The sequence below is a fragment of the Haliaeetus albicilla genome, chromosome 11 (assembly GCF_947461875.1).
Source record: "Haliaeetus albicilla chromosome 11, bHalAlb1.1, whole genome shotgun sequence".
In the NCBI taxonomy this organism is placed as follows: Eukaryota; Metazoa; Chordata; class Aves; order Accipitriformes; family Accipitridae; genus Haliaeetus; species Haliaeetus albicilla.
In genome coordinates this window covers 13,487,812-13,511,805 of record NC_091493.1, presented here as the reverse complement: position 1 = coordinate 13,511,805, position 23,994 = coordinate 13,487,812, and the positions used below count along the sequence as shown (strand labels likewise).

At 40.0% G+C, this 23,994-nt stretch overlaps 1 protein-coding gene across 4 annotated transcripts in view; it reads left to right on the top strand.

Moving 5' to 3' along the window:
• The window catches only part of LOC104316910 (L-threonine ammonia-lyase), a 34,080-nt gene extending 12,843 nt beyond the window's left edge, over positions 1-21,237 (top strand). For all 4 annotated transcript variants that reach the window (XM_069796185.1, XM_069796186.1, XM_069796184.1 and 1 more), the window contains 9 exons: positions 175-291; positions 1,198-1,439; positions 5,647-5,812; positions 6,251-6,347; positions 7,243-7,318; positions 8,049-8,174; positions 9,416-9,583; positions 9,896-9,953; positions 17,909-21,237. In XM_069796185.1, the coding sequence (XP_069652286.1) occupies positions 175-291; positions 1,198-1,439; positions 5,647-5,812; positions 6,251-6,347; positions 7,243-7,318; positions 8,049-8,174; positions 9,416-9,583; positions 9,896-9,953; positions 17,909-18,007 (1,149 nt within the window). In that variant the 3' untranslated portion in view covers positions 18,008-21,237. The remainder of the gene's footprint in view (positions 1-174; positions 292-1,197; positions 1,440-5,646; positions 5,813-6,250; positions 6,348-7,242; positions 7,319-8,048; positions 8,175-9,415; positions 9,584-9,895; positions 9,954-17,908) is intronic.
• The last annotated feature ends 2,757 nt before the right edge of the window (positions 21,238-23,994 follow it).

The following is a 23,994-nucleotide window of genomic DNA, read 5'->3' as shown; positions in this document are numbered from 1 at the left end:
AATCTAGCAGGTAACAACACACTGTCATGTATTTCTAGGGAAACAGATTATGAAATTTACTTTTTAGAGCTCATACATAGCAGTTGAATGCATGCCTCACCAGGGACCTGATGGGATGTGGAAGATTTTCCTTAATTTTAGATACATCCCCATAATAACTTTTCTATACTCCAGTATTCTAGGCTATCCAAGCAGTATGGAATGGACATCTACCTAAAGAAAGAGTTCCTCCAGTACACGGGATCTGTGAAGGAACGAGGTGTACTTTACCTTCTGACATCATTGCCTCAGGTATAACAAAATGTCAGTGTTCAAAAATAAATAGATTAGTTCTGCTTCACCAAAATGGGGCAGAATTAAAAATAATTTTACCTGTAATGTCCATGGAATCACAGTGTTTCTTGCCTTTTGAACCACTGTGCTGAACAACATAGATAGGTCTGTGAGTATCTGAATGTAAAATACTTTACTACTTTCTTTATGCTTGGCCAATCTGCTGGTGACATACTTAAAAATATTTGAAAGAAAAGCTTGCAAAATGTAAACATTGGCATTTTTCTGTGGCATTTATGTGACAGTGTTTGTATGCTTACTATGGTTCTGATGTGTTGAAACCACCAACTTTTAAGTGATGATGAAATCGAGTTACAATGGGTGATGAGAAGGATCTAGATCACCAATTGATTTTGTAATTAATTGCAGTATCATTACGTGAATAGCTTGTTTATCATTTGTCGTAGGAGGTTATTGAGTGTCTGCAGCAATAATAATTATAATTGGCATGATACAGCAACTCAGAAACAGTGGTTATTCCCGCACTTTTGTAATAATATGAATAAATCCTTCTATTGAAGGGGAACCTGAAATGAAATAATTTCACACAGGCAGGGAAGAGGGACCAGATATCGGCTCTGAGGGGTCAGATAGCGGCTCTTCTGGGATCAGCTTTTGCAGCTAATTCCAATGGAACAAGAAGTGAACCCAGAGGAGTGCAGGAACAGGGGTTGATCTTGTGCTGTCTTAGCTCTGTGTGTACGTCCCGAGATCACACCAGGCATGCATATACTGTATTATAATATCATAATATGATCAGCTAGTAGAGGAAAGGAAGGAAGTCAGACTGTTAGAATGATCCAGGATCATATGGGACAACTTTGTGACAATGTAAAATGTGCAATAAGCAACCCTGTTTTTTAGGATCAGCAAAGAAAGGGGGTGATCGTGGCTTCAGACAGTAACTTTTCCATGGCTGTTGCTTACCACGCCTCAGAGCTCCGTATTCCAGTGTTTGTCATCATGTCAACCAGCACGTCCCCGGCCAGAGTGAAAATGTGCCGTGAGTACGGTGCCATGGTTATATCCTATGGCACTACAGCTAAGGATTCCCAGATGCACGCAAGAAGGTTGGCACAGGAAAATGCTTACCTCTACCTCGAAGAGTAAGTGGAAAGTGAGGCTGATTAGAAAGATTAGATTAGATACTTGCACAGTTCTGCAAAAACAGTTAGTTTCATTAAAATTTGATCACAGGTCACCAAAATGTTCCTATTACCTGGAGTATGGACAGTTATATATTCCCAGGCACAAATCATGAATCCTTTTATAACAGTTGGGGATGTAAACCAAAATGAAACACTCTTCCCCAAATTAGGCAAACTTCCTGATTAGGAATTTTATGGGCTGGTATGGTAATGGATATATGTTAACTCTTTATGAATGCTGTCAGAAAGCATTAAGGCTAGCTTTCGTTTTTGGTCTCTCTGTTTGGACTAAAATGGGTAAAAGCTAATCTTTAATGCAAAGGATTCAGTGGCATAGTGTAAAGCAAGAGAAAGTTAATGCTGTAAAATTTTTGCCTATCTATCTGGTGTGACTGACACAACTGCGATTCTGCCTTGAAAAAAGATGAAGAGGAGGCTACTTCACACATATTTAAAGTAACTAAGGATCAGTATAAATTTTAGTTTGAACTATTTGAGGTCATTGAACAAGCCTGATCTAATAAAAACATGATTAGAATAAGCTAAGACAGGCAAAAATATTTAGAACTGATCCATTTTCCTTTTTTTCCTTTTTTCTCTGCAGTCTCTTCTGGCTTTCCCTTCCCTTTTCTTTTTTTTCTCTTACCTTTTTTCAAGTAAGATTTCCAAAAGCGCAGAGGGGTGAGTCATTAGCATGAGGTAGGCGGATGTCCCTCTGATGCACTGAGCTGGAATGTTATTCTCCCTCCCCATCGCTGCCTCTGTGCAGGCTTTAATCACCACTTCGTGTTTGTATGGTATCTACTGCAGTGAGTGCCTGTTCCCCTTTGGCTCCTAGGCTCTACTGCATTAAATGTAGTAATAATGAGTAATGTTGCTTGGAAAGAGGATCCCAGAATGAGCAGAATGGTGAAAGTCCTCACTTCTTTCCCAGTTGGTTTATCGGGAAGACAATATTAAAAACTGTACTCTTCAACTGCACTTGCTGACAGCAAGTGACCCCCAGGGCTGCTTGGTGTGCCTTCTCTTTCACCAGGGGCACAACTTTGTCCCAGATTGAGACTTTCAAAGAAACCCAAAGGAATGAGGTCCCCTAGATCCCACTGAATTTTAAACCCATTTAGGGTCTCTCCGAAAACTACAGCTTTCCATAACCTTGTGATTTCCAAATTTCTGTCAGCCATTTTTCAATCAATGTGTTAACTCCCAGCTGGCTTGCATCAGCTATCACGTTTGCGCATAAGAACTAAATTATTTTATTGTAATTTCATGTTTAATCTTCCCCTCCTCCCCAAATAATTATTTATGTTACATAAGGTAGATATTCTCCAGGTTCATGAAGCTCCAGGGTCAACGCCTGCGAAGGACTTCAGCATCTAGCATTGAGGAACTCTAAATGTACATGTTACCATTAATAATATCAAAGCACTCCGATTTATTATATTTCAGGTTACAAGAAACAGAGTTATTCAATCTGTTACTATGTTTAATTAAAACCTCACAGATGCAATTTTCACACTTTGGGGGAACAAACAAAAAAAAAAACCCAAAACCCCACTACGGTTGTGAGTCTTTTCATAATGGGATGCCTGAAATGTATTTTTTTTGGTGTAGACTGGAAGAGCTTTCCCGGAGAGATGTATGTATATATAGATAGCCAGTCATCTTCAATGTGTGTCTGACACACATTCATCATCACTCACCAAAGTTGTCTGTAAAACATCAGCTAATCTCCTGTGCTTTAGAATGGAACTTCTGAAATGTCATTGTACTTCAGTTTAATTCTAGCTTGCATAAAATCTCTAGCAATTTGGTCTCTGGATCTCCTTAACCAACAATTCATTCATTCCTTCCTGAAGTAGACATTACGTGCCTGACTGGTTTTACCTGCACAAGTAATGTCCTGTAGTTGGGTGTGTCAATGTTAGTTCTTCCCATTTCTTGAGTTCAATTAAAATACTGTGTTATGAAAACGATCATGCAAGAGTTCAATTAGAGGAAGGAAACTTTTTATCCAACTGCAACTTCCTGTGAAATTCCAGGAAGGAAATGTGATTTTTCAAGTTGGAATTCAACCATGAAGTCTATATAATTGCTGCTTAGCTAACATGGGATTTTTAATAACTATAGGTGTTCAGGACTTCATTATAAATGCAATGTGAAGATTGTGAAAAAGTAACACAGTACCTCTAGGATGATGTGAGAAAGATTGATTTGTGAATCAGAGAAGTAAGGGTGCTACAGATTGAATTATACACCTTCCTTCATTGAGAGTCCATTTTTTTTCTCATGTAACTCCATGTCCAAATACTGATCAGACCTGATCCTCGTTCATTTGTAATCTGGTTAGTCTCTTACTCTAGGAAGGACAGCCAATAGCTTTCAAGCCCTTTATTTGGAGAACAAGGGTACAGAACCTGCTAGCTGCCACATCAAAATTTGGGAAACTGAAGCCTGACAGCCCGTCTTGGATTGCTGATGTATCGTACCTTTTAGAAGGCAAATGGCCAAATTTCTAGCTCTGACTAAAAAATGCTTATTTAAATCTACAGTCTTTAGTTTTATCTGCCCTTTTCCTTGATTTTCCTTCAATGGGATATGCTACTGAAAGAGATATGTTCACTTTCACAAAACAAAAGTAATCAGTCACAGTGCAAATAAAGTAACTGGTTTTATTATAAAAAGCTGAAGGCTGATCAGTGAACTGGTGTTCTAACTAGATGTTAGCAAGGAAAATATGATTATCTGAAACATTCATTCAAACTGCTAATAAATCTCCCTGCCCAGAGCAGTCTCCTTCAGACAGAAATTTTTAGAGAAGTTTTACTCATAAATTGGATATCCCAGGTCCTCATTCATTTTTGCAGGTCCCCATGGTTTCCCATGTAACCATGGCAGGGGTAACTCCACAAACTCAGTTCTCAATCTTATTTGCGAATAAGGCTCCAGAAGAATTGTTTAGGAGACCAGGGATATATTTTTGTCACATATAAGAATGAGGGGAGAGGTCCTTCAGTATCTTGATAAAGACAATAAATTTAAGGGTTCAGTTATCCATCCCGCTATGATTTCTTGCCTTCATCTTTAGCTATGCTACAGGAGTGAAAGTTCATTCCTCTCATCCTTTCTTGTGTAGTTATATAGACTCTTGTCCTGAGGAATTTGCTGTGTTTTGCTATGTAACTTCGCAACAGGGCCTTGGTCTCCACCTTGCAGGCATTCTGTACCCCTCTGCTGAGCCTCTCTGTGCATGTCTAACAGTAACAAAAGCATAGCTTCCTCGTACCCAAACGTCCTGGGTCAAGTAAATCAAGTGAAGTCATTGGAGCTATAATTCTGTTTGTGTATCTGTTTGCCAGAAAAAGCAGAACATACAGGCATACAGAGGTCTCATATTTTTCATTCATATATCATTCTACATTTACATCTTTGCTAACTTTTAAATAAAATGCAAACCAGCTTCAGAAATAGATCCAAGTCAATTGTGTGACTGTACAGTGGACTGTTCTTTTCAGTCTTTTGTCTCTGTTTGACCCTATTCTGCTCATTAAATTACCTTTGCCTGAAAGTGTTTTACCAGTGAGTATTTTGGCATGACTAAATGCTTCTCCTACCCTTCCAGAGTAATGTGAAGGTATCAGATATTGGCCCTGGATTGTGGAAAGACTTAACTCTGTAGCAATGTTTGGTATTTGTGAGGTTGAACGCAGTGCTTAAATTTCATGAAAATTCCCATTTATCACAAACACTAAATTCCGCTTATAAGTATAGTGAAGGAGATATCCTTCTGAGTCTTTGCTTTTAGTTTGGACTGCCACATTTAAAATTTATGAAGCATAAGGTAGTGACAGCAATAGAAAACTTACTTCTGTCTTACCAGCTCTGTAAACACCTGATACTGGTAACAACAGAGATATGTGCTCTTCACCCTGAAAGCTATTTGGGGAGTTTGTGAACGGCGCAAGTTTTCTCCCGTCACATTTTACACAGCACGTGATGGTCTGTCTGATGGCAGTGTCCTGTTGTATCGCCTTCTGCCCTCGTGCTGGTGATTTACTCTTGCACGTATCTTCTCCTGCTGAACGATGTCTTTACAGTAGTAGATTGAACTATTATTGTGTTGACAACTGAGAACCCTGCTGAGCTGTGCCCTTCCTTCCCGCAGGGAGGATAGTGCTGTCTACCTGTCGGGCCTGGGAACTGTGGGGCTGGAGGTGTACGAGCAGGTGCCAAAGCTGGATGCAGTGATTTTCCCTGCAGGAGGCCACTGTGGCTTGCTGGCAGGGTCAGCTGCTGCACTCAAACACCTCAACCCACGTATTTCTGTAATTGTAAGTTTCCTTTCACCTATGAAGTGTTGCATTTTGATGGCTTTCACCACAGCTGTTTTCAAAAGGCGCTGGTATCTAGTGATATACATATGCTGGGGACAGGGACTATCTGATCCTGTGGGCTTCACCTAGGAGAAGAGCCACTAAGAGCCTGGGAAGTCTCCTGTCCCTTGGCTGCTTGGCTGCATTTAAGAAAAAGGGTGGGAAGACTCTTCCAAAGCAAATGAAATCCAGTTCTGTGTTTTGAAATAATTTCTTACTGGAGAAGTTTGGCCCTAAATAAGCCACAGGATAAATTTAGTGATAGCACAGTTATTATGCAATTTGAAATCAATTGTTAATTCTAAAAGGAAACTGTGTAGCTTTTTTTGGTGTCCACTTTGGTGGTGACTTCTGTTATAACTGAATCAATAAAAAAGTGACAACACTTTTCCCCAGGGGGTTGAATCTGAAAGTTTCCCTGTATTGCAACAATCCTTAAAGGCTGGCCACCCAATTGAAGACCAGGCTTGCAGCAATCACCACTTTTATGGAGGTAAGAAAATGGATTATTCTTTTGGAGGTAAAACAAAGGTTTTCTTTGATTTCTCCAACCATATTATTTTCTCATTAATTCAGTTCAAACAGACTTTAAATGAAACCTCTGAAGAGTCAAAATTTAATTCATGCTTTAGGAGCAACTTCTGACATGTTTCCCCAACCACCACCCTGTGCATGTGAAATGTTCAGGTAAATACTTAGAAATACAAGAGTATTTATCTGACCATTGTGTTCACAAGCAGCATCTTAACCAGTGAAGTCAACAGGAAGACTCTCATGTTAAAAGGCTGTTTGTGAAAAGGCAGGAAAATACAGCGCTTAAATATTTACTCACAAAACTGTTGTCAGAACAACAGCGTTTATAAATGATACAGTTGTTCCCACATCCTTTGCTCAAAAACCCTCAGCTGTTAAGCAATTTAAGAATATCCTGTTTACCTGATGTTCAAATCTCTGGAAGCTTTGGGTTAAATTGGAGTTTTATAAAACAAACAACTTCTTAACTCTTTGGCAAGCTCTGCCTGTCTCTGCACTCCTTTCCGAAGTGTCCTGTTGTAGCTAACAAACCCAGTGCCACGTTTGGTTCTTCTCTCCTTCAAACCTTGCTGAAGAGTGAAAAGCGCTGGGCTGCAGGGTCACTCTCGCAGTGCAACTATGCCAGTGAGGAATCATAATTTTCTTAAAGGAGACCAAAATGGCAAAATCTTCCTGGGAGATTTGGTCTTTCATTATCAAATGCATTGTTGTCATATAAAAAAATCAAGCAACTTGAGTTCATATAACAACAGTGTGCTGCACTCATTAAGGGCACCAAACAGTCAGGATTCTAAAAAGTGTTGAACTTGTCCAAAGCAGCCAGCTTCATATTTGTGTCTTTTTGAAATCTGCAGATGTGAGTGGGCTTTGCTTTGGCAGCAATTCTTTGCAGCTGACTGGGAAACTTGTGGATAAAGTTGTTGCTGTGAGGTAGGTGAAGAAAAGCAGTGAAATGAATAATACTGAGTGAACATTGTTGTATATGAAAAATGAAAAATGTGCTGTACCACCAGGGTATGATGGTTCTTAATTTACAGTGGAAAGCAGTTTGGCAGGAGTTGCCATTGTGCACACACTGTGAGAGCATGGTAGGTAGTGGTGGGGTGTCTTTCCTTCTGAGAGGGGCACTGAAGACACTGAACCCAATCCCACATATCACAGAATCATAGAATACCTCAAGTTGGAAAACACCCATAAAGGACCATCGAGTCCAACTCCCTGCTCCTCGCAGGACTACCTAAAACTAAATCATATGACTCAGAGCATCATCCAGACTGACCCCTTTGGCCAAAACTTCACCTGCTGCTAGTACCTGGTCACACTCTGGGAGTAAAACTTGTCCTTGTTGTGTTCTACAACACTTGAAGGCAGCCTTTGACAAAACTCTTCTAAATCATCACAGAAGGGCCAAGTTGGTAGAATATACTTGCCACTAGGACTTAGCTGGCACAATGGTTCTAGTGAAAAATGCCATCTTGTCTTTCACTTGATAACAAGACTGAGATGTGCATTCACCCCCTATCAGCACAGCTTTCTGCAACACTGCTTTGGGGTCATATGAACCTGGGAGGATGGAAGGAATCCAGTTATACATAAATGTATTGTCTTCCTCTTCTAGTAAATCTTTCATTTTGTTTTGACACAACTCTTTTGCCTTCAGGGAGGAGGACATCCTCATTTCAATGCTGAGATTGCTGGAGTATGAACGAGCCACAGTTGATGCAGAAGGGGCCATTGGACTTGCAGCGCTGGTTGCAGGAAAGCTGCCTGAGTTGAAGGGTAAAAGGTACAGCAGCTATTGCAAACAGGGAACTGTGGCAAAAGCATGGCATTGAGTGCCTTGGTCCCAGGAAACAGAGAGAAGCTATTTGTTTCATGAGTGACAAGGCAGCTCCTGCCCCTGAACTGGCAATGGGCTTATCTGTGGCATCTACTTCAGGCTGAAGGGACCACTCACAGGTCAGAAGACCATGTTGAACAAGACACGTGTCAGCCTGGAGACCTGACAAATCTTGTCATTTTCCTGTATTCTCAAATGGTTGGGGGAAGGGCAGTTACGTACAGCTCCACGAGGCATGGTCACATCTGCCAGGAGAGCATCCTGCTTTTGTCAGCCTGTTGCCTTCTCTCATTCCACTTGTGGAAATCAGCCCTGTCTGTGGTAGGACAGGAGCTAGGCTGTCTTCTGCCGTCACTCAGTGACACCTGCTTCCTGGCCCTGAGAACTCCTGCCCAGATAGTCAATGGGATTACCCTTGTGCTTAGCATTAAACATGTGGGTAAGTAAGTGCCTTCTTGCATCTGGGCTTGAGTACTCAGTACTTAAGCGGATTGAGCCTTGGCTCAGGACATAACCCAGAATGTATTTAAACATACATGCACTCAAGACAAAATAAAATTTCCAATGCATGGCATTGTATGCTAAAATACTGCTGAGGCAGTTCTTCAGAAGAAGCTGACAGAGTACTTAAAGCAGCAACAAATTTCAGTTCAGTACAGCTAAAATAAAAGGGAAAATGCACAGGCTTGGGTTTAAAGGGGTCAGGGTTGGCTCTGCAGAAAGAGAATTATCATGTGGCTCTTCACTTCCTCTTCAAACATTTCTGTACTCATTTTGCAAGGTTGAGATGGATGTAATTAATGGTTACAGAAAGCCTTGAACATACATGTTATCTAACCATTAAGAGGCTGAGACTCAGAATTTCCAGGGGAAAATGATGTCACATTTTAAAAATTTGAAACAGACCTAGAATTCTCCAGCTAATTATCTCTAACAGGACTAAAATCTCCAGCACATGCAAAATGAAAACAAGTTTTCAGACCAACAAATGCAGCCAGCTTCTATGCTCCCACTGCCTGCCCACAACTGATGCTGAGAGCTGGGAGACCTTCTGATACGTAGTACATATTTATCAAATGGTGGTCCTAGCAGATCTTAAGCTGATATTGAATACAGCATCTGTGATTTACAGTTCCTTTGCACAGACAAGTGCTAATCGAAAATCCTATTTTTCTTTCTGTTTTCAGAGTGGCGATTGTCATATGCAGTGGAAACTTGGAATTACATTTGCTGCAACAGTGCATAGCTCGTGCCGTGACCCTCGATAACAGAGTGTGCAGATTTTCCCTTGTGCTTTCTGACAGCCCAGGAGACATTTCAAAGCTACTGGAGATTTTGGCTCGGGAAGAAGCAAGGTAAATCAGACTAGTAGTAAGGAAATATAATCACAGAATAGCACAAAGATTATTAAAGGTTTGGACATGTTTCCAAATGTCCTATGAAGGCAAGTCTGTAAGTAACTAATTAATCAAATGTTTTTTTCTCACTATATTTCAGAAAAAACTTTTATTTCCTTCATTTTTGTTCCAATGTGCAAGCACTTTTGCAGCATAGAACAAAGGTCTAATACAGAAAGCAGCAAAGATGATTACTGTCCAAATGCTTACTGAAACTATTTTAGAATGACAAAGGATTGTTCTATCTAATTTATCCCTTATTTGATTTAGAGTTTTGGATATCAAACAAGAACACACATTTGTGACATCTGAGCTCTTCACTGTCGAGGTAAGATGAGATGTGATTTCAGTTTCTCTAGCAGTACTGGCCTCCCCTAGTTTATTCTGTTTTCCTATGTCTCTATATGACTATGTTGAAGAAGTCCAATAGAGTGTGCTCAGTGATTTGGGGAGCAATGTGATAGATAATTTCTTCTGTGTTATGCAGCATCTTGCCTCACCGAACACTTAGCAGGCATATAAATTATACAGGACCTGTTTTACCTGCTATTGCGACACCATGGGTGAAATACTCCAGCTGTTACTATTGCAAACCTTCCTTACGTGTGTGGTGGTGTGCCAGAGGTGGTGAGCAAGCTGCAGCATCCGTCCAGAACTTGAAGAGCCAGCTGTGTATGCTGGCTGTAATTACCCGAGATCAATTTGCCTTAAAGCAATGTGGAGAACACCCTTACTCCTAAGGAATCCTCGTTTTTAACTAGGGCCTCAGTTTTGTACCTTATCCACAAAGAGCACAGAGCAAAGTCATTATTCCTTTGTTGAGTATTTGATATAGTAACAGTGAGGAGGTGTTATCAGTTAATGGCATCTCTTAAAAGGATCATTTGTATCATGGCATATCTCTTATTTCAACTGGTTTGGCAAAGGTGTGGTTCCACTGATTCCATGCTACGGCTGTCCGAGTCCAACCTGACTTAGTTTGTGAAATCACCGGTGGAAGTCAAATTAGGGATCTTTGCTAAACAGGCTCATAACTGGAATTCAGTAATGCTATTGAGTAAGCAAGTTCTTCCATTTTGGCGTTTAAATGTAGTTTCCCACCTGGATGCAAAAACCTGCTCAGTATTTTCACTTGTGTATGTAAAGAATAGGTTAGTTTAAAGATGACTGTAGCAAAGGACTACAATGAAGTTCACGAACATCTTTCAGAACGTAATATTAGCAGTTTTCTCAAGTGTCTAGGACTAAAACTACATTATTCTGCAGTTTGCTATAACGATAGACCAGCTTATGATTTTGAGCAACTTGAAGATGACATGACACTGCACGGGTAGACAAATCCCTCTGATTCAGTGACTAACTTAGCTCTGAAAAACCTTTTTACTGAAGGCTAGATTCGACAAACCCTGTAACTCTTTTAAAGCTTTCAATGTGATTTTTATGAAGTAAGGCTTGTAATTTTTATCAATGCTACTACGTAAATTAAACAATATCCACTCCTGGTTTTTGACTGAGAATGTTAGAACAATTTTCAATTGCTCTTGCAACCTCCCCCAATGAGGCAATTTTATCAGAGTCTCTAGTAAATACAGTGCCTGAATGAAAAAGTGCCATGTACTATTTTCTGCACTTTAAACACAATGCATTTTCACTGGCTGTCCACTTCAAGAATCTGACAGTGTTGTACAAGAGGGTTGAAGGGAGGAGTTTGCATCCCTGAGTAATTTATTCAGATGTTGGATTTGTATGATGGCTTTTAACTAGCCTGGGAGAGGCTATTGGATAATTAGATGTGAAGTACAAAGTAGTGATCCAGATTTATAGACCTCAGTGACTTTGGATGCAGCTCTATCTGGTGACACCTAGTGAATCGTGAAGCTTTTCTGTGAAAACTAAAACAAGGATAATAAAAAAAGGTAGAATATTGAATTTATCTTTAAGCATCACAATGAATTTGCTCTAACCAGATATAGAAAAATGTACACATTTTCATAGTAAAGCTAATATGCGTGGGGGATGTTTTGCTTTTTTTCTTTGTTGCTTGTAAGGACCAAAGCCTTGTGTCAGCAAAGCATTTTTAAGCATTTGCTACTAAAGCAGACCTGCAAAGAACTTAGTATCATTTTCATCAGTGTAAATCACAGCACATTAAATTAAGCACGCATTTAAATCTGGATCAAGAACCAAAAATTATTGTGTGTTGAACTGGTGGTAATATTAAGAAAGACATTACAGCTATATCTGCTCCACTCCAACTTTAATACATACTTTTGATTGTGGATATAGATGAAGTGTTTGACAGAACAGAGCAGCAAGTGTAGTGGCTTATTTGAAACACTAAATCAGCCCTGTCAAGATTGTCATCTCAGTATTTAATCATCCGTTTAGATTTACCCCTTCATTTCCAAAGGAGAGAAACTCGGCTTCTAGTCACTGCTTATCAGGAAGATAGAGCATTTTTTTTTTCCTTCTAGTGAAATGCCTTGCTGGGTTAGTGTTTATTCATCTGGTGCATGCTTGGAATGCTCCATGGGAAGATCCCTGCTGATAGTCTGGTTGCATGGAGTAGTAAGGACTTTCTAAAAGGAAGCTTTATGTTCAAACTACACTTCTGGAACAAATAACTTTTGGAAGACTACTGGTAAAAATAAGAGGTTTTTTTTAATTAAAAAAAAAGATTATGGCTACATTAGATTCAGCTGATTTCTTAATGAAGTGCCTTGTGCAGTGGAATCGGCTGGTCACGTTCTTTGGAACAATATGGGACTTTCTTTTGGATGCTGCCTGCTTATATCTCCAGTTCAGTTTCTCTTTCCTTGTGGCTCGTACTGGATATCTGTCTTGCAGAGGGCTACACCCAAATTCACTCTTACCTGTGCAGCTAGGAAATGGATTCCAAAGTCCCACTATTGAAATAGATAACTCTTAGCAAATCCTGCAAATAACCAGTCTGGTAGGCTTCAATTTTACAGCTATTGAAGCAGGTTACATGACCAGGAATATCTAGACAAAAATAAAGATCAAAGCTAAGGAAAAAAATCACCAGCTAACTGGATATAGAGGTCTAAAGGATTACCCAGTTCATGGGAAGAAGCTACAACTTGCTGCTTTGAACTTTCCCTGTTCTTTATCAGTAGTATTCCTCAGATTCAATGTAGGACAATTTATCACTTAAATTGCTTCCATCTGTAAACCTCTTTATAACCATTTGAATCCCTTTAATTTCATATTACTATTGACTTAGAAAGAAGTCATTGAGCAAAATCAATAAGGTTCTTACCTTAATAAGGTAAGAACTATCTTTGCTATGAAGCCATGTAAGGCTCTGCTATAGAACAGCAGTTGCCTGCTTAATAGGTGTCTCATATTTGGACTCAGGCAACTCAGCCAAAAAAAAAATATCTTTGAGCTCATCAAGTTTCTAGAAAAATCTTCTCCTCATCACTGCACCTGCAACATAATCAGACTGGCAGGTACAGGAGGGTCCTGGAACAGAGCAGTGAGGGCCTGCAAGGTCTCAAGGTGCTCCAGCAGCTTTGCAGAGAAGCAGCTGCAGTGGCAGTTTTCCCTCTGACCTCGGTCCTGTTTGACATTATGGGGTTGTCTGGTCTGTTCACTTCAAACCTCTCAGGAGCTTAACTCTGCTGCGGTTTTAAATAACCCAGAGGAGACCAGTTGTAAAAGAACATCCATCACATTACTTCTCCCTCTGACTGTGCAACAAAATACTAATTCATAAATCAAATGTTGCTTTTTCTTTACAATAACATTACACATTGTCCCAGTGGTGTTGGGTTTCCTGGCTCGTTTTGTGTAGTGTAATACCTGTTTTTTCCATACAGTTTATTCACCTCAGGCTATAACTCACTAAATTATTTTAGTCTGTTCTGTTCAATTTGAGCAAATTCCTTTGGGCCACCTTGCATTTTGTAGAAGACTGGAGGAGAATATTTTGTATTAGAGTCCTCAGTTGCCAACATATTCCATGTTATTGTCCTGTGAAAAGAATACAGAGGAGCATGCAGCTGTCCAGCTACAAGAAGGATGCTATCATTCCGAAAGCATTTCCTGCACAACCATGGGCAAGGCACGGTTTCTGTGTGTCAGTTCCCCATCTGCAAAATGGAGACACTTGGAGTGGGAAGTTCAACAATACATTTCTTCTGAGGCCCTCCAAAAGAATTTGGTCATTTTCTTTAATGGCATTCCACAGCAGATTAATGCAGTACAGAATAGCCTGCCCCAGTTGCAGAAGTAAGAACCTGACTCCAGGGAGGCTAAGAGTTGACCTGTTGGATTATTATCTGATTTGTGTAACACGATGGTAACTTATTTGTGCTTGTGCTCGCCGACCCGAATGCAAGAATATGCCAAAAGATAAGGGCTCAGGTTGCATAACCAAGTGACATCTGTGGCAGCTGTTACGCTCCTTCTCGTGCATTGCATTGCACTGACCTTGGGGACCATCTGGCAGCTGATCCCCAAACCATAAACTGAAGTGCTATTGCCAAATAATCTGTAATGTGCAGTAACCTACACTGAGTGTTTACTGAATAATTCAGAAAATTGCCCAGTTGTTGATTTTTTTTAATAGAAATGAAAAGTCTTGCTTTATTTATAGAACTGAAACCAGTGTGTATGAATAAAGATTTCAGTTCTAAATCCAGTGATTTTTTTCCTGTAAACAAACCTATACTGTTGCTGATCATGGTGTATCATGAGTATTAAGTTTTGTGAATCCTTTGAGACCAATAGCTTAGAAGAAGATGGATGTGGTTTCTAGGACTAAAGAAGTAGGATACAAAGGCTCAGTGGATCAGTCAGGGACATAAGAGGAATTGCACTAGCTGGTTATGATCTATCTTGACATGGAACCTGGAAAAGCACAAGACTGAAATCTTTTGATTGAGCAATGCTGCTCACATTTCCTCTGTTCTCTAGCGCCGGCTCGGCATGTCCACCCAATATCTTTATTTACACACACAATCTACAGATATCGGGCATCAGGGAGTTGAGAGGCATGCCAGAATAATTTTTAATATCTAGGAAAATATGGTCTAAAAGGCTAAGTGCCCACATGTGATACTTGCAGTTAAAAGGGAGCAAAGGTGCCCACCCTGTTGCCCAAATTATTCAGCACAGAAATTTGCAAATTTCCTCCATCTTGTGAAGTGATAAACTTTCCTCTCTTTGAAATGGAATTAATTCCTATGAATATTTTAATTTATGCATCTGGATTTTGGTTTTGCACAGAGTAGTAACTTGTGATAAATTTTATCCTTTATCTTTTTTTCAGCCTTTGTCCTGCTCTCTCAATTATTTCTAGTTATTAAATAAAACCCATAAGACATCCATATTCAGTGAAGACTGTTCTGTCTTCCATTACTTGTAGGCCTGCCACAAAAAAACCCCAACAGGCTAACTAAACTCTTAGGCTGGAATCAATCTTTAGATTACCTGCCACAGAGAGCGGAACTCTAAATGCAGTAAAAAAATCCATATGGCTGGTTATTTTAACTGTCTTACAGGACCAGATAATTTTTCTTTTTTTTTAATCCAGCAAGGATATAATATGCAGGAGAGAAATACATAAAATTTGGGGGGTTTTGTTGCTGTTGTTGGGTTTTGTAGAGTTTTTTGATACACAGAAAAAAATGTCTACTGTGCAAACTTGGTCCTGCAGTCAAGGAGAGCTCTGCTGGATCAAAAAGCCTATGTCTGGTACTGAGGGTTTATGGGTTTGAAACAAATTTAAAGCAAAGGTTTCTCTAGTTGTTGTGGGTTATCTTGTCTGGAGTATAAGAAACATCAGGCAATAGGTTTTGTCATTTGTTCTTAAATAAGATCAGTTTGGAGCACTTACTCTTAGTTCATCAGTAGGTATGCAACCTCCTGTAGCTAGTAGTACCTGGGTGGCTGTTCATCCTAGATAAGTGTAATCCTCATATACGTCCCCATGAATATGAGGATTGCCCTGTTGGACACTCATGGAAGTCATACTTACCAGGTGAAGCGAATGAGAGAAAGGAGTTCTGTGAACATAAAACTGCAGTGTAAATTGGCTTAATCTGAGCAAGAAAGCAAATTCTTGCCTTCGTTGCTGTTTAGATCTGTAGCTGCACTAAAGTGTATGGTGATTCTCTTTCACTCCTACTGTGAGCTAATGTTCTATCTTCCTCTATTTGACAAGTGTAAAAAATCAGGTACATTTCTGGAGTTGTATATTATTGCTGCTGCTGTTATTACTTTTATAATACACTACAGCATATTAATGGCCATATCACGTGTTGGATGCCGTGCATGCACAGAACAAACCCACAGTATTTATCCAAACTGTTTACAAGCTCTCTGGCTCCAATCTATCCAAGTCTGTCTGGCTTCAATCATTAGCAGAAAGAAAAGGGCAGAGAGGAGGATAGTTAGCTCTATAAATCAAAATGCTTTCCCATGCTTGCTCCCAGGGCAGAGCAACTGCTTGCTGCCAAATATTCAAAGCTGAACCTGGCAAGTCCAGACTGGTTCCAAGTGCAGCAATTGATTTGCTCAGGACAAAAAAGGCATGATTCCTGTGGAAGGGGAAAAAGTTTGCTTTTTTGAATTACAGATTCAGCGAGAGATGAATATGTGCTCTTGGAGATATGACCACAAAGCTTTAGGGATTTTATATGAGCCATGAAATGGATAATGGTTATTTGGTGCTTTGGTGCCTAGATATCCTTTAGATACTTTTCCCAATCTTTGTGTTCTCTCCTCTTCCCTAATTATGAATTGTCTTCTGTGACTGTCCTTCTCGAGACTAAATCCCACTTTTTCAGAGGAGAAAGAAATTAGCACCTAATTTGTGTTCCAAAGAACCAAATAAGAATAGAACTATGTTCAGGATAAGAGGCAAAGAATTACTGAAACAGATCAGATATGTGGCTTATTTCATGATGGATATTTAAGAAGCTATAGTCAGTTTTCTAATTAAGTGAGCTCATGGCTGTTTAGAATAACCTGGAGTTAAGTGATTTCTCTTCTTGTTCAACAGTTTTGCTAAAGGTTTATTGTTATTTTAAGCTCATTCCCAGAAACACGAATTCACAAAGTTCTTATTTAGAAATGTCCTCATAAACATACTTGAGTAGAGACAATTTTTTTTTCCCCCTTGTTGCCTCCTGTAAAGGAAGCAGCTCTGACAGGAACATTATACAGGGCATCTGTCTCTAGTAGCACGCCTTAAGGTCACCATGACCAGTTTTTCCTCTATTCACTGTGGATTTGCCTGTTACAGTAACTTCTCTGTTGTTGCACTGTGACTCACCTTGGATCCTTTCCTCACTAGATTTCCATGTTTCTGTGAGGTCTTTTTTCCACGTGGCACTTTCAACATCAGTGATAATTCCAGCAGCATCAGTGGTGATGGAAGTTAGTAGTCTAAAATTGTGAAGTATAATTTTCCTTCTGCACCTTCCCATTGGTGCCTCACCATTGGTAGTGCCCAGATTTTTAAATGATGCAGTAGAGATGTGAGTATATAGAAAAGAGGGATTAAAGAGGAATTGAAAAAATGACATTGAAGTTACTGTCTTCAGTGGCTACGTGACAGTATTGTCAATAATACTTGTGGAGGCAAGTGAAGAATAAAAAGAAAACTCTCAAGACTAAGTTTGCCTGTGTTTAGTTTGGTTTAGCAGAAGAACAACTGTAACAGAAAACTAGAAATTAATCAATGACCAAACAAAAAATCAGAGTAAAACAAGAAGGTGTGCGAGTAGATGAAACCAGCCAGAATACTGCAGAGATGATAAAGGACTGGGGGATAATTCCATGAGAGAGAAGAGGAGGAGAATACAAAAAGTTTGAAGGATAGAACAAACACTGCCCAGAAACATGGGAAATGGGGTGAGGTAAGAGTCCGAGATGGGTGAGGTGGCAGCAGCACTACATATATACCCCAGGGAAGGGACAAGAGAAGCTGCTAATGGATGACTTCAGGGAGGCCAATGGTAGACAAGTACTTGCCCAGCAGCCAGCAGAGGATCAGCCTATCTTCTTCAGCCTTTGAAGGCAATAAAATATAGGGCTGTTGGAAGTTGTTAAGACTGTGCAGAAGGGCTGGAAGAGCCCCAGATGTCTGCAATGTCAGTTTTCTTGCCTGCGCATACAGGGGAAGTAAGGTCCAGAGTATTTACGTTGAACTGATCATTTTGGTTTTATGAGTGTATTTTAGGATTTCGTTGGAAATGCCTTTGTCTGTGATTGCTGCCATGCCGTCAGGAATGTTCCTAATTCTTTTCCCAGGTCACCTGCACCGTGGAGACCAGAGACAAGATCCACACAGCCCAGCTGAGGAACGCGCTCCTGGAACGCTACCCCACAGCCGCCTGGACGGAGCGGTGATGGGCACAGCACAAGGGAAGGGGATGAGGTCCTCTGACAAGTATTTTACAGAGCCCTAATCTTGAGGCATTCAGAACAAATATTATATTTCAAAGCTGAACAGTTAGCGAATAGTTTCGGGATATTTATTTCCTGCTGAAAATGTAGTCAATGTCCTTGGGAATAAAGTTATACTCAAAACTTTAGCTTAGCTAAGGGAAACTTCTAGTCTCTGCTGGTGTTGGAATTCAATAATTCATTATCAGCTGGCTGTCTGGATTTTGGCTAGTATGTAGGATCCAATGGTGTTCAATAAATAAACAGGGAGAAGGCATTCTTCTTTAAATCTGAATAGAGACCTCTCAAAGGCCTCTTGATTTTCATGCCCCTAGTTAAAGTAATGCATCTCCTTCTGCTGGATTTTGCCATACTACTAGTATAGAATTTTCCATTTCCAAGCCAGAAGCAGTTCTTCATTTGCTGAATCTGCTTCAGGAGATATATACATGTGTGCGAGTGCGGGTTTGAACACACTTCTTTTCTAATCTTTGCTATTATGTGATGAAAAATTAGGCTAATAAAATGCAATTTAAACAAAACAAAACAAAAAACCCTGGGAAGATAAAAACCAATATTGTATTTTTTTTTCCAAGGGAAAATGATCCTATTTATAAAGTAAGGTTCAAAAAGGTGTTGCAGAAATTAAAAAAAAAAAAAGTATTCTGAATATAATTAGACCTCATATGCAGAAAACAAATGTAATTCTTCCCTCTGCTTTTGGGGACTCAGTACGAAAAGTAGCATATAAAATGGCTTGTGTTTCTTTATAAAAAGGGGTCTTTCCACCCATGTGAATTTTGTAATTAGCATTCCACTGATCATCTTAGTCTGCCTAAAACAGACTCTATCCATCTCACCTGACAGATTAAGTACACTGTTAAGAGTGAAATATATTTAAAGACCACATGTTAATAGCCAAAGTCAGCGCTGGGAGAAGAGGAAGCCTAAGTCTTAGGCACATGGCTAATGCAATTAACAAAGAACACATTGACCTAAATACCATATTCATCACTACAGGCAGAGACCAACTAATAAGGTAACAGAGTAGGATGGCAAGAAATGTAAGAGAAATTCAGGCCCACTTCTGCGCATGCGTACAACAGTCGCCTTTCCATTTGGGCAAAATTCAATTTAAGGCCAGGTGCAACAGAGCCAATATATACTATTCCACTTGGTTAAATTTAACCAGGGTTGACCCCAATTTTGAGTGTAGGTATTTTAATGAGAGGTCATAATCCTGCCTCTAGCATATCAAGTTGGTAATTAAGTATATAAAATAAATATGATGTATTAGCAGTGCCCTAGGAGAGCCCATCTGAAAATCCAGCAAGGTCAGAGTGAGCGTCTCCATGGGCTGCATAGGATCAAATCATTCCAGTTCTCATGTGCAGAGCTAGGTGAGCTGTTACTAAGTGTCCATGAAAAACAACTTTTACTACAGCTTTTTGGGGAGAACAATGCTGTAAGCCCATAGTGATGCTCCTTTGTTGTCATATTACAATTTATAATTTGAGCTTCCATCTTTAGTCCTCCCCTGCAGTTAGGAATGGGCTTGCCAGTACATTTCCTTTCCTGGTTCTGCAGTGGGAAACCTTTGTCTCTAAAGCACAATCAAGAAGTAACATGTGGAAGAGAAGATGCTCTGGGGTAGGTGAAAGCTTTCTCTGCCCTCTCTTAACTCTAGTCCATCTGTAGGCTAGGAAGGGCATCATCCAAAGAGTTAGAGCAACCTCAACAGAGGGTCGGTCCCTATGGACTAAACAGAATGAACCTCATATCCAGTCTTATGCAGATCTCATCTGTATTGTATCTGCTACTGATGGATGTCCAGCTATATCTATAACTTAACTTGTGCCTGCAAGGTGGGACAAAGAGGGCAGCATTCTGGCTGTCTCCGCAGTATTTTTTTCTGGGAAATAATCTGTTTGTTCCTTCTTATTGTGGTTCACGAAGGAGCAAGAACAGAGAAGAGACTCTTGTAAATGGTAGACAAATAATAGAAGTTCACTGATCTGGTCTACTTTTGGAAGAAACATGTTGGTTTGCACATGGAACTAAGAATTATTGATGCCCCAACGGTTAGTTTCTTTCCCGTCTTGCCATCCAGGAGGATGGGTATAGGGCTTGGTCTCCAGAACATGTCCTATAAATCACAGACTGTCAGACACAACTCCTTTCTTCACAGTCAGAAGAGTTTAAGAAATCTGTATAGAAATATGTGGTGACAGACTACGTACTCTGTACATGCTAATTCCCTTGAAACAAGCAGTGAACCACACAATCAAAGAACAGATTTGGGAGTGTAAAACCACTATAAATAAGGGTCTAATTATCCTCTCATCTCTTCTGGCAAAACTTTCAGGACATTTTGAGGATGTCTCAGGTATCTACGTGACAAGAAAAGGGTACTTTATGACCAATGTTCTCAGTAGTGGCCAACAGCTTCTGCTGTCTGAGTCATTGGTTTATTGTCCTGCATTATTTTTTTTAGAAGCTCACAGCATTAATAACTTCTTTCCTAATCAGTGGGAATGGCATTTAGCTAGTCTTCACAAAACTGGTGCAAGAGAGGTAGCAGATAAAGCAACCAAAAATCAATGCGCTCAAAGTCACTGTATGATTTTGAAAATGTGTTTTGGGGGCAAAAAAAGGCAAAAAAAAAAAGGCAGCAAAGTGATGTCTAGAAGTTGCTTAAAAAGTCAAACATGATATATGCAGTTTGGTTTTATTTTTATTGTATTAAGTATAAACATCAATTGTAAATCACTCTTCAGTGGTAAACACTTTACATGTGAATATAATGATACCAGAGTTGATTTCCATTCTATATTGCTTCTATGTGAGTCCACTGGCTTTAAAGCTAAGATGAAATACTTCCAATGGGAAAAAAAAATAAAAAAATTAAACATTTAAATGAAAGTATGCAATTGGAAAGAATACTGAAATATCTCTGCTGCTAACCTTTTTGCATTATGAAATATAATAGGACTGTGTCATTTCAAAGATCTAATAATGTGGTTTTAAATGTTTCATTTAAAGAAGTATTTTTATATAGAGTGTTCTTATGTACCTTGAAGTAAAAATATCTTTAATGATTATGTAAAAATTTCACAAATTGTTAAATCAGCAAAATGTAAAACTAAGCATTGTATTTATCTGAAAAATAATTAAAATTGTGCTATGCCACCTCAGCAATGAAAGATTTGTCATTCTCTCATATAGTACTGATAGCAGCCTTGCATTGAAATCACTGTTAATTTTTTCCCTTTCTCTGTCATTGACATGGACACGAAATCCACGTCATTCGTGCACGCTGAGCTCTGGGCTGCCAGGGAGGTGAGCGCGGCTGGGCAGGACTGCGGCTCTTGCCCTGTGGAGTGGGATGGGAGCCTGCCAGACGGCTCAGCAGCGTGGCTGGGTAAGCATCTCTCCTTACTGGCTTGGAAAGAGATTCTGTTTCACTTACTGGGCCAGGTACAAATGCCACCTTGCTTGTACCTGGCTGTGTTCCTGGGTAACGTGTAGAGTCTGGGTGCAGAGGTATCCAGGGCTGGGCATGTGTGGGTGAATTAAGTCCATGATATTTGGTGAATCGCATCTCAGATACTCATCAGAAATATTGTGAACTTTGGTAACCCAGTCCTTCAATTTCAGGGTGCAGCAGATTCCAGCAGCTAAAATGCATGTTCATGTCTACAGTGGAAGAGGATGCTTTGAACGAGACAATTCCGCTGGAGCTAAGCTACTTAGCTTTGGGAGCAGTCCTGTGAATACAAGGTTTGTCAGGGACACAGCACAACTTCTTGCAAGGACTGATGCAAACAAGGTGTATCTTTTATTGAAATAAAATCTCATCCCACATTTGATTCCTTAATTTCTTCAGCCAGGTCCTGTTAGCTCTGGATTAATATCTAAACCTCTGCCAGTACATGTTTACGTAGTATCAGAAAAAGTTCATCTCCCCATACAGGTGGCGTGTCCTCACAAGTAGCACCTTGCCATCTAGCCTACTCCTTCCAGAAGATTTAGAAATGCGTGTTCCTTCTTCCCATCCCAAAATGCGGTAAGTGCGTTTGATATGCTGTATCAAACTTTTGCTAGATCCAGACCTAGGCATGTGGTTTAGTAATTAGAAAAGGAAACTGTAAGACTCCAAGGTTGGGCTGTAATTCCTGCCAATCATTTATTTGATGGCCTCGGTTCTCCTGTCACCTTCTTTGCTGTTTGTTTAAGTAGTCGGCCGTGTATAGGCTATTGAAGTTTGCAGAGTTTCTTTCTATTACAAACCTTTGCTTTCATGTGCTCCCAACGTTTTATGCAAGTCTTTAAGGGGCAGAGCTAGATCACCCACACCACAGAAAGAATGCGAGGAGCTTGCCCTGGCCCAAGGGGGGAAGGGTATGTTGGTGAGGGGTTTCAGCTCTGCTGCTGGTGCTGTCTGGAAGCTCTTCGAGATGCAGGTACTCTTATTTGCCCTTTTTTTTTTTTTTTTCCCTCCCAACTGTGAACTTTTTAATCTTTCACGCTTCTGAAATTTGTGGGAAAGGGTGGTGTTTGCGTGTGGTTTTTCTTTTGATAAGAAGTCTAGAGTGTCTTTAGGAGGAGATTTTAACTTGTGCGGTTTCTAAACTTGGTAGATTGATCTCCCTGTCTATTCCCTCAAGGGGCACCTAAGAGGTTTTGCTTTGAGAGAACAGTCTTGAGGAACGCTGACAAACGATACGACAGTATTCCTTACACCTCTCTTTCCCCCTCTCCCCTCCTCCTTCCCAGTCACGCACGTGCTCCAGTTGTGCTTGTAGTTGCAGGCGCCTTGTAAGGCCTAGTACAGCGTGCGCATTGTGCCCTATTACTGCCTCCCCTCTGAAAAGCAGTAGCAAAGGAAATGTTGAGGGGTATTTTTTTTGTTTCTTTTGCTTTCAACAAACCATGACAATTTCTTGAGCTGGTCATGCAGGCCTTCCATACAAGCACTAGTCTGAATAAACATGTTGCTGACAAAATGAACGGAATGTATAGGCTGCTGGCCATATGCCGAAAGTTTTCATTAAGTCCGCGAATGAGTGGAGTCATTAAAAAAACCTCTAGAAATATCTGTTTCTGTGTGGAGATGATCTGCTGGGAGGCAGAGGAGTAAAAATGTACAAGCTTGTAATTAACAAGCAAAAAAGCAAAGGATTTTTTAAACTGCATAGCCTTGTAAATAGTGAAGTGAGACTGACAGCCTCATTAATGAGGGCTCATACACAACAGTACTGTAATTAAAAAAATGTGAATAGAGGTTCTGCTCTCTTTATTCAAACATGAGGTATAAATACAGAAGAAACATATAATTCAGATTCCCTCATTCATGGAAAAATTACTGCATTAGTTACTTTTTTTCTTTGCAAAGGTCATTTGCCTGGAAACCTTAAAATCAGTGAACTATCAGTTGCTTTCCGTAACATGTTCCTCTAAAATCTACTGTATTTCTCTGGAAGGTCTGCAATTTCTGCCCCCCTACCTCAGAGATCGTGCCAGAATGCCCACAAGCAGCAGACTGTAGGACTTCAAAGACCTTGCTTATAGTGGCCAAACTTACTGCAGACTCTACAATGGTCAACAAGGCCATTCCCCCAGCTTTAACTGGGCTTTATTGCTGTTCAGGAGACCAGCTGCCTAGTCCCCAGGCAAATTAAATGTCCTTAATGAACCAACACTTGGGTATTTCCAAAGGCTGGCCCAGTTGTCTTCTGTTGTGTTTAGAAAAATCTAGGTCAGCATGGAAGAGAAGCAAAGCAAGACAACATTCTGTGATACTGAGAGAAGTTTTTCATCAATCCCTTGCAAAAAGGAGCTACAGTCCTTAAGGCTTTAGAAATAGTTCTTGGAAACAGATAGGAGACATCTCATTGCCTTTGTTCAGGCTCAGCAAAGTTTCTGAGCTGATGCTGCGTTTCCTGACACAG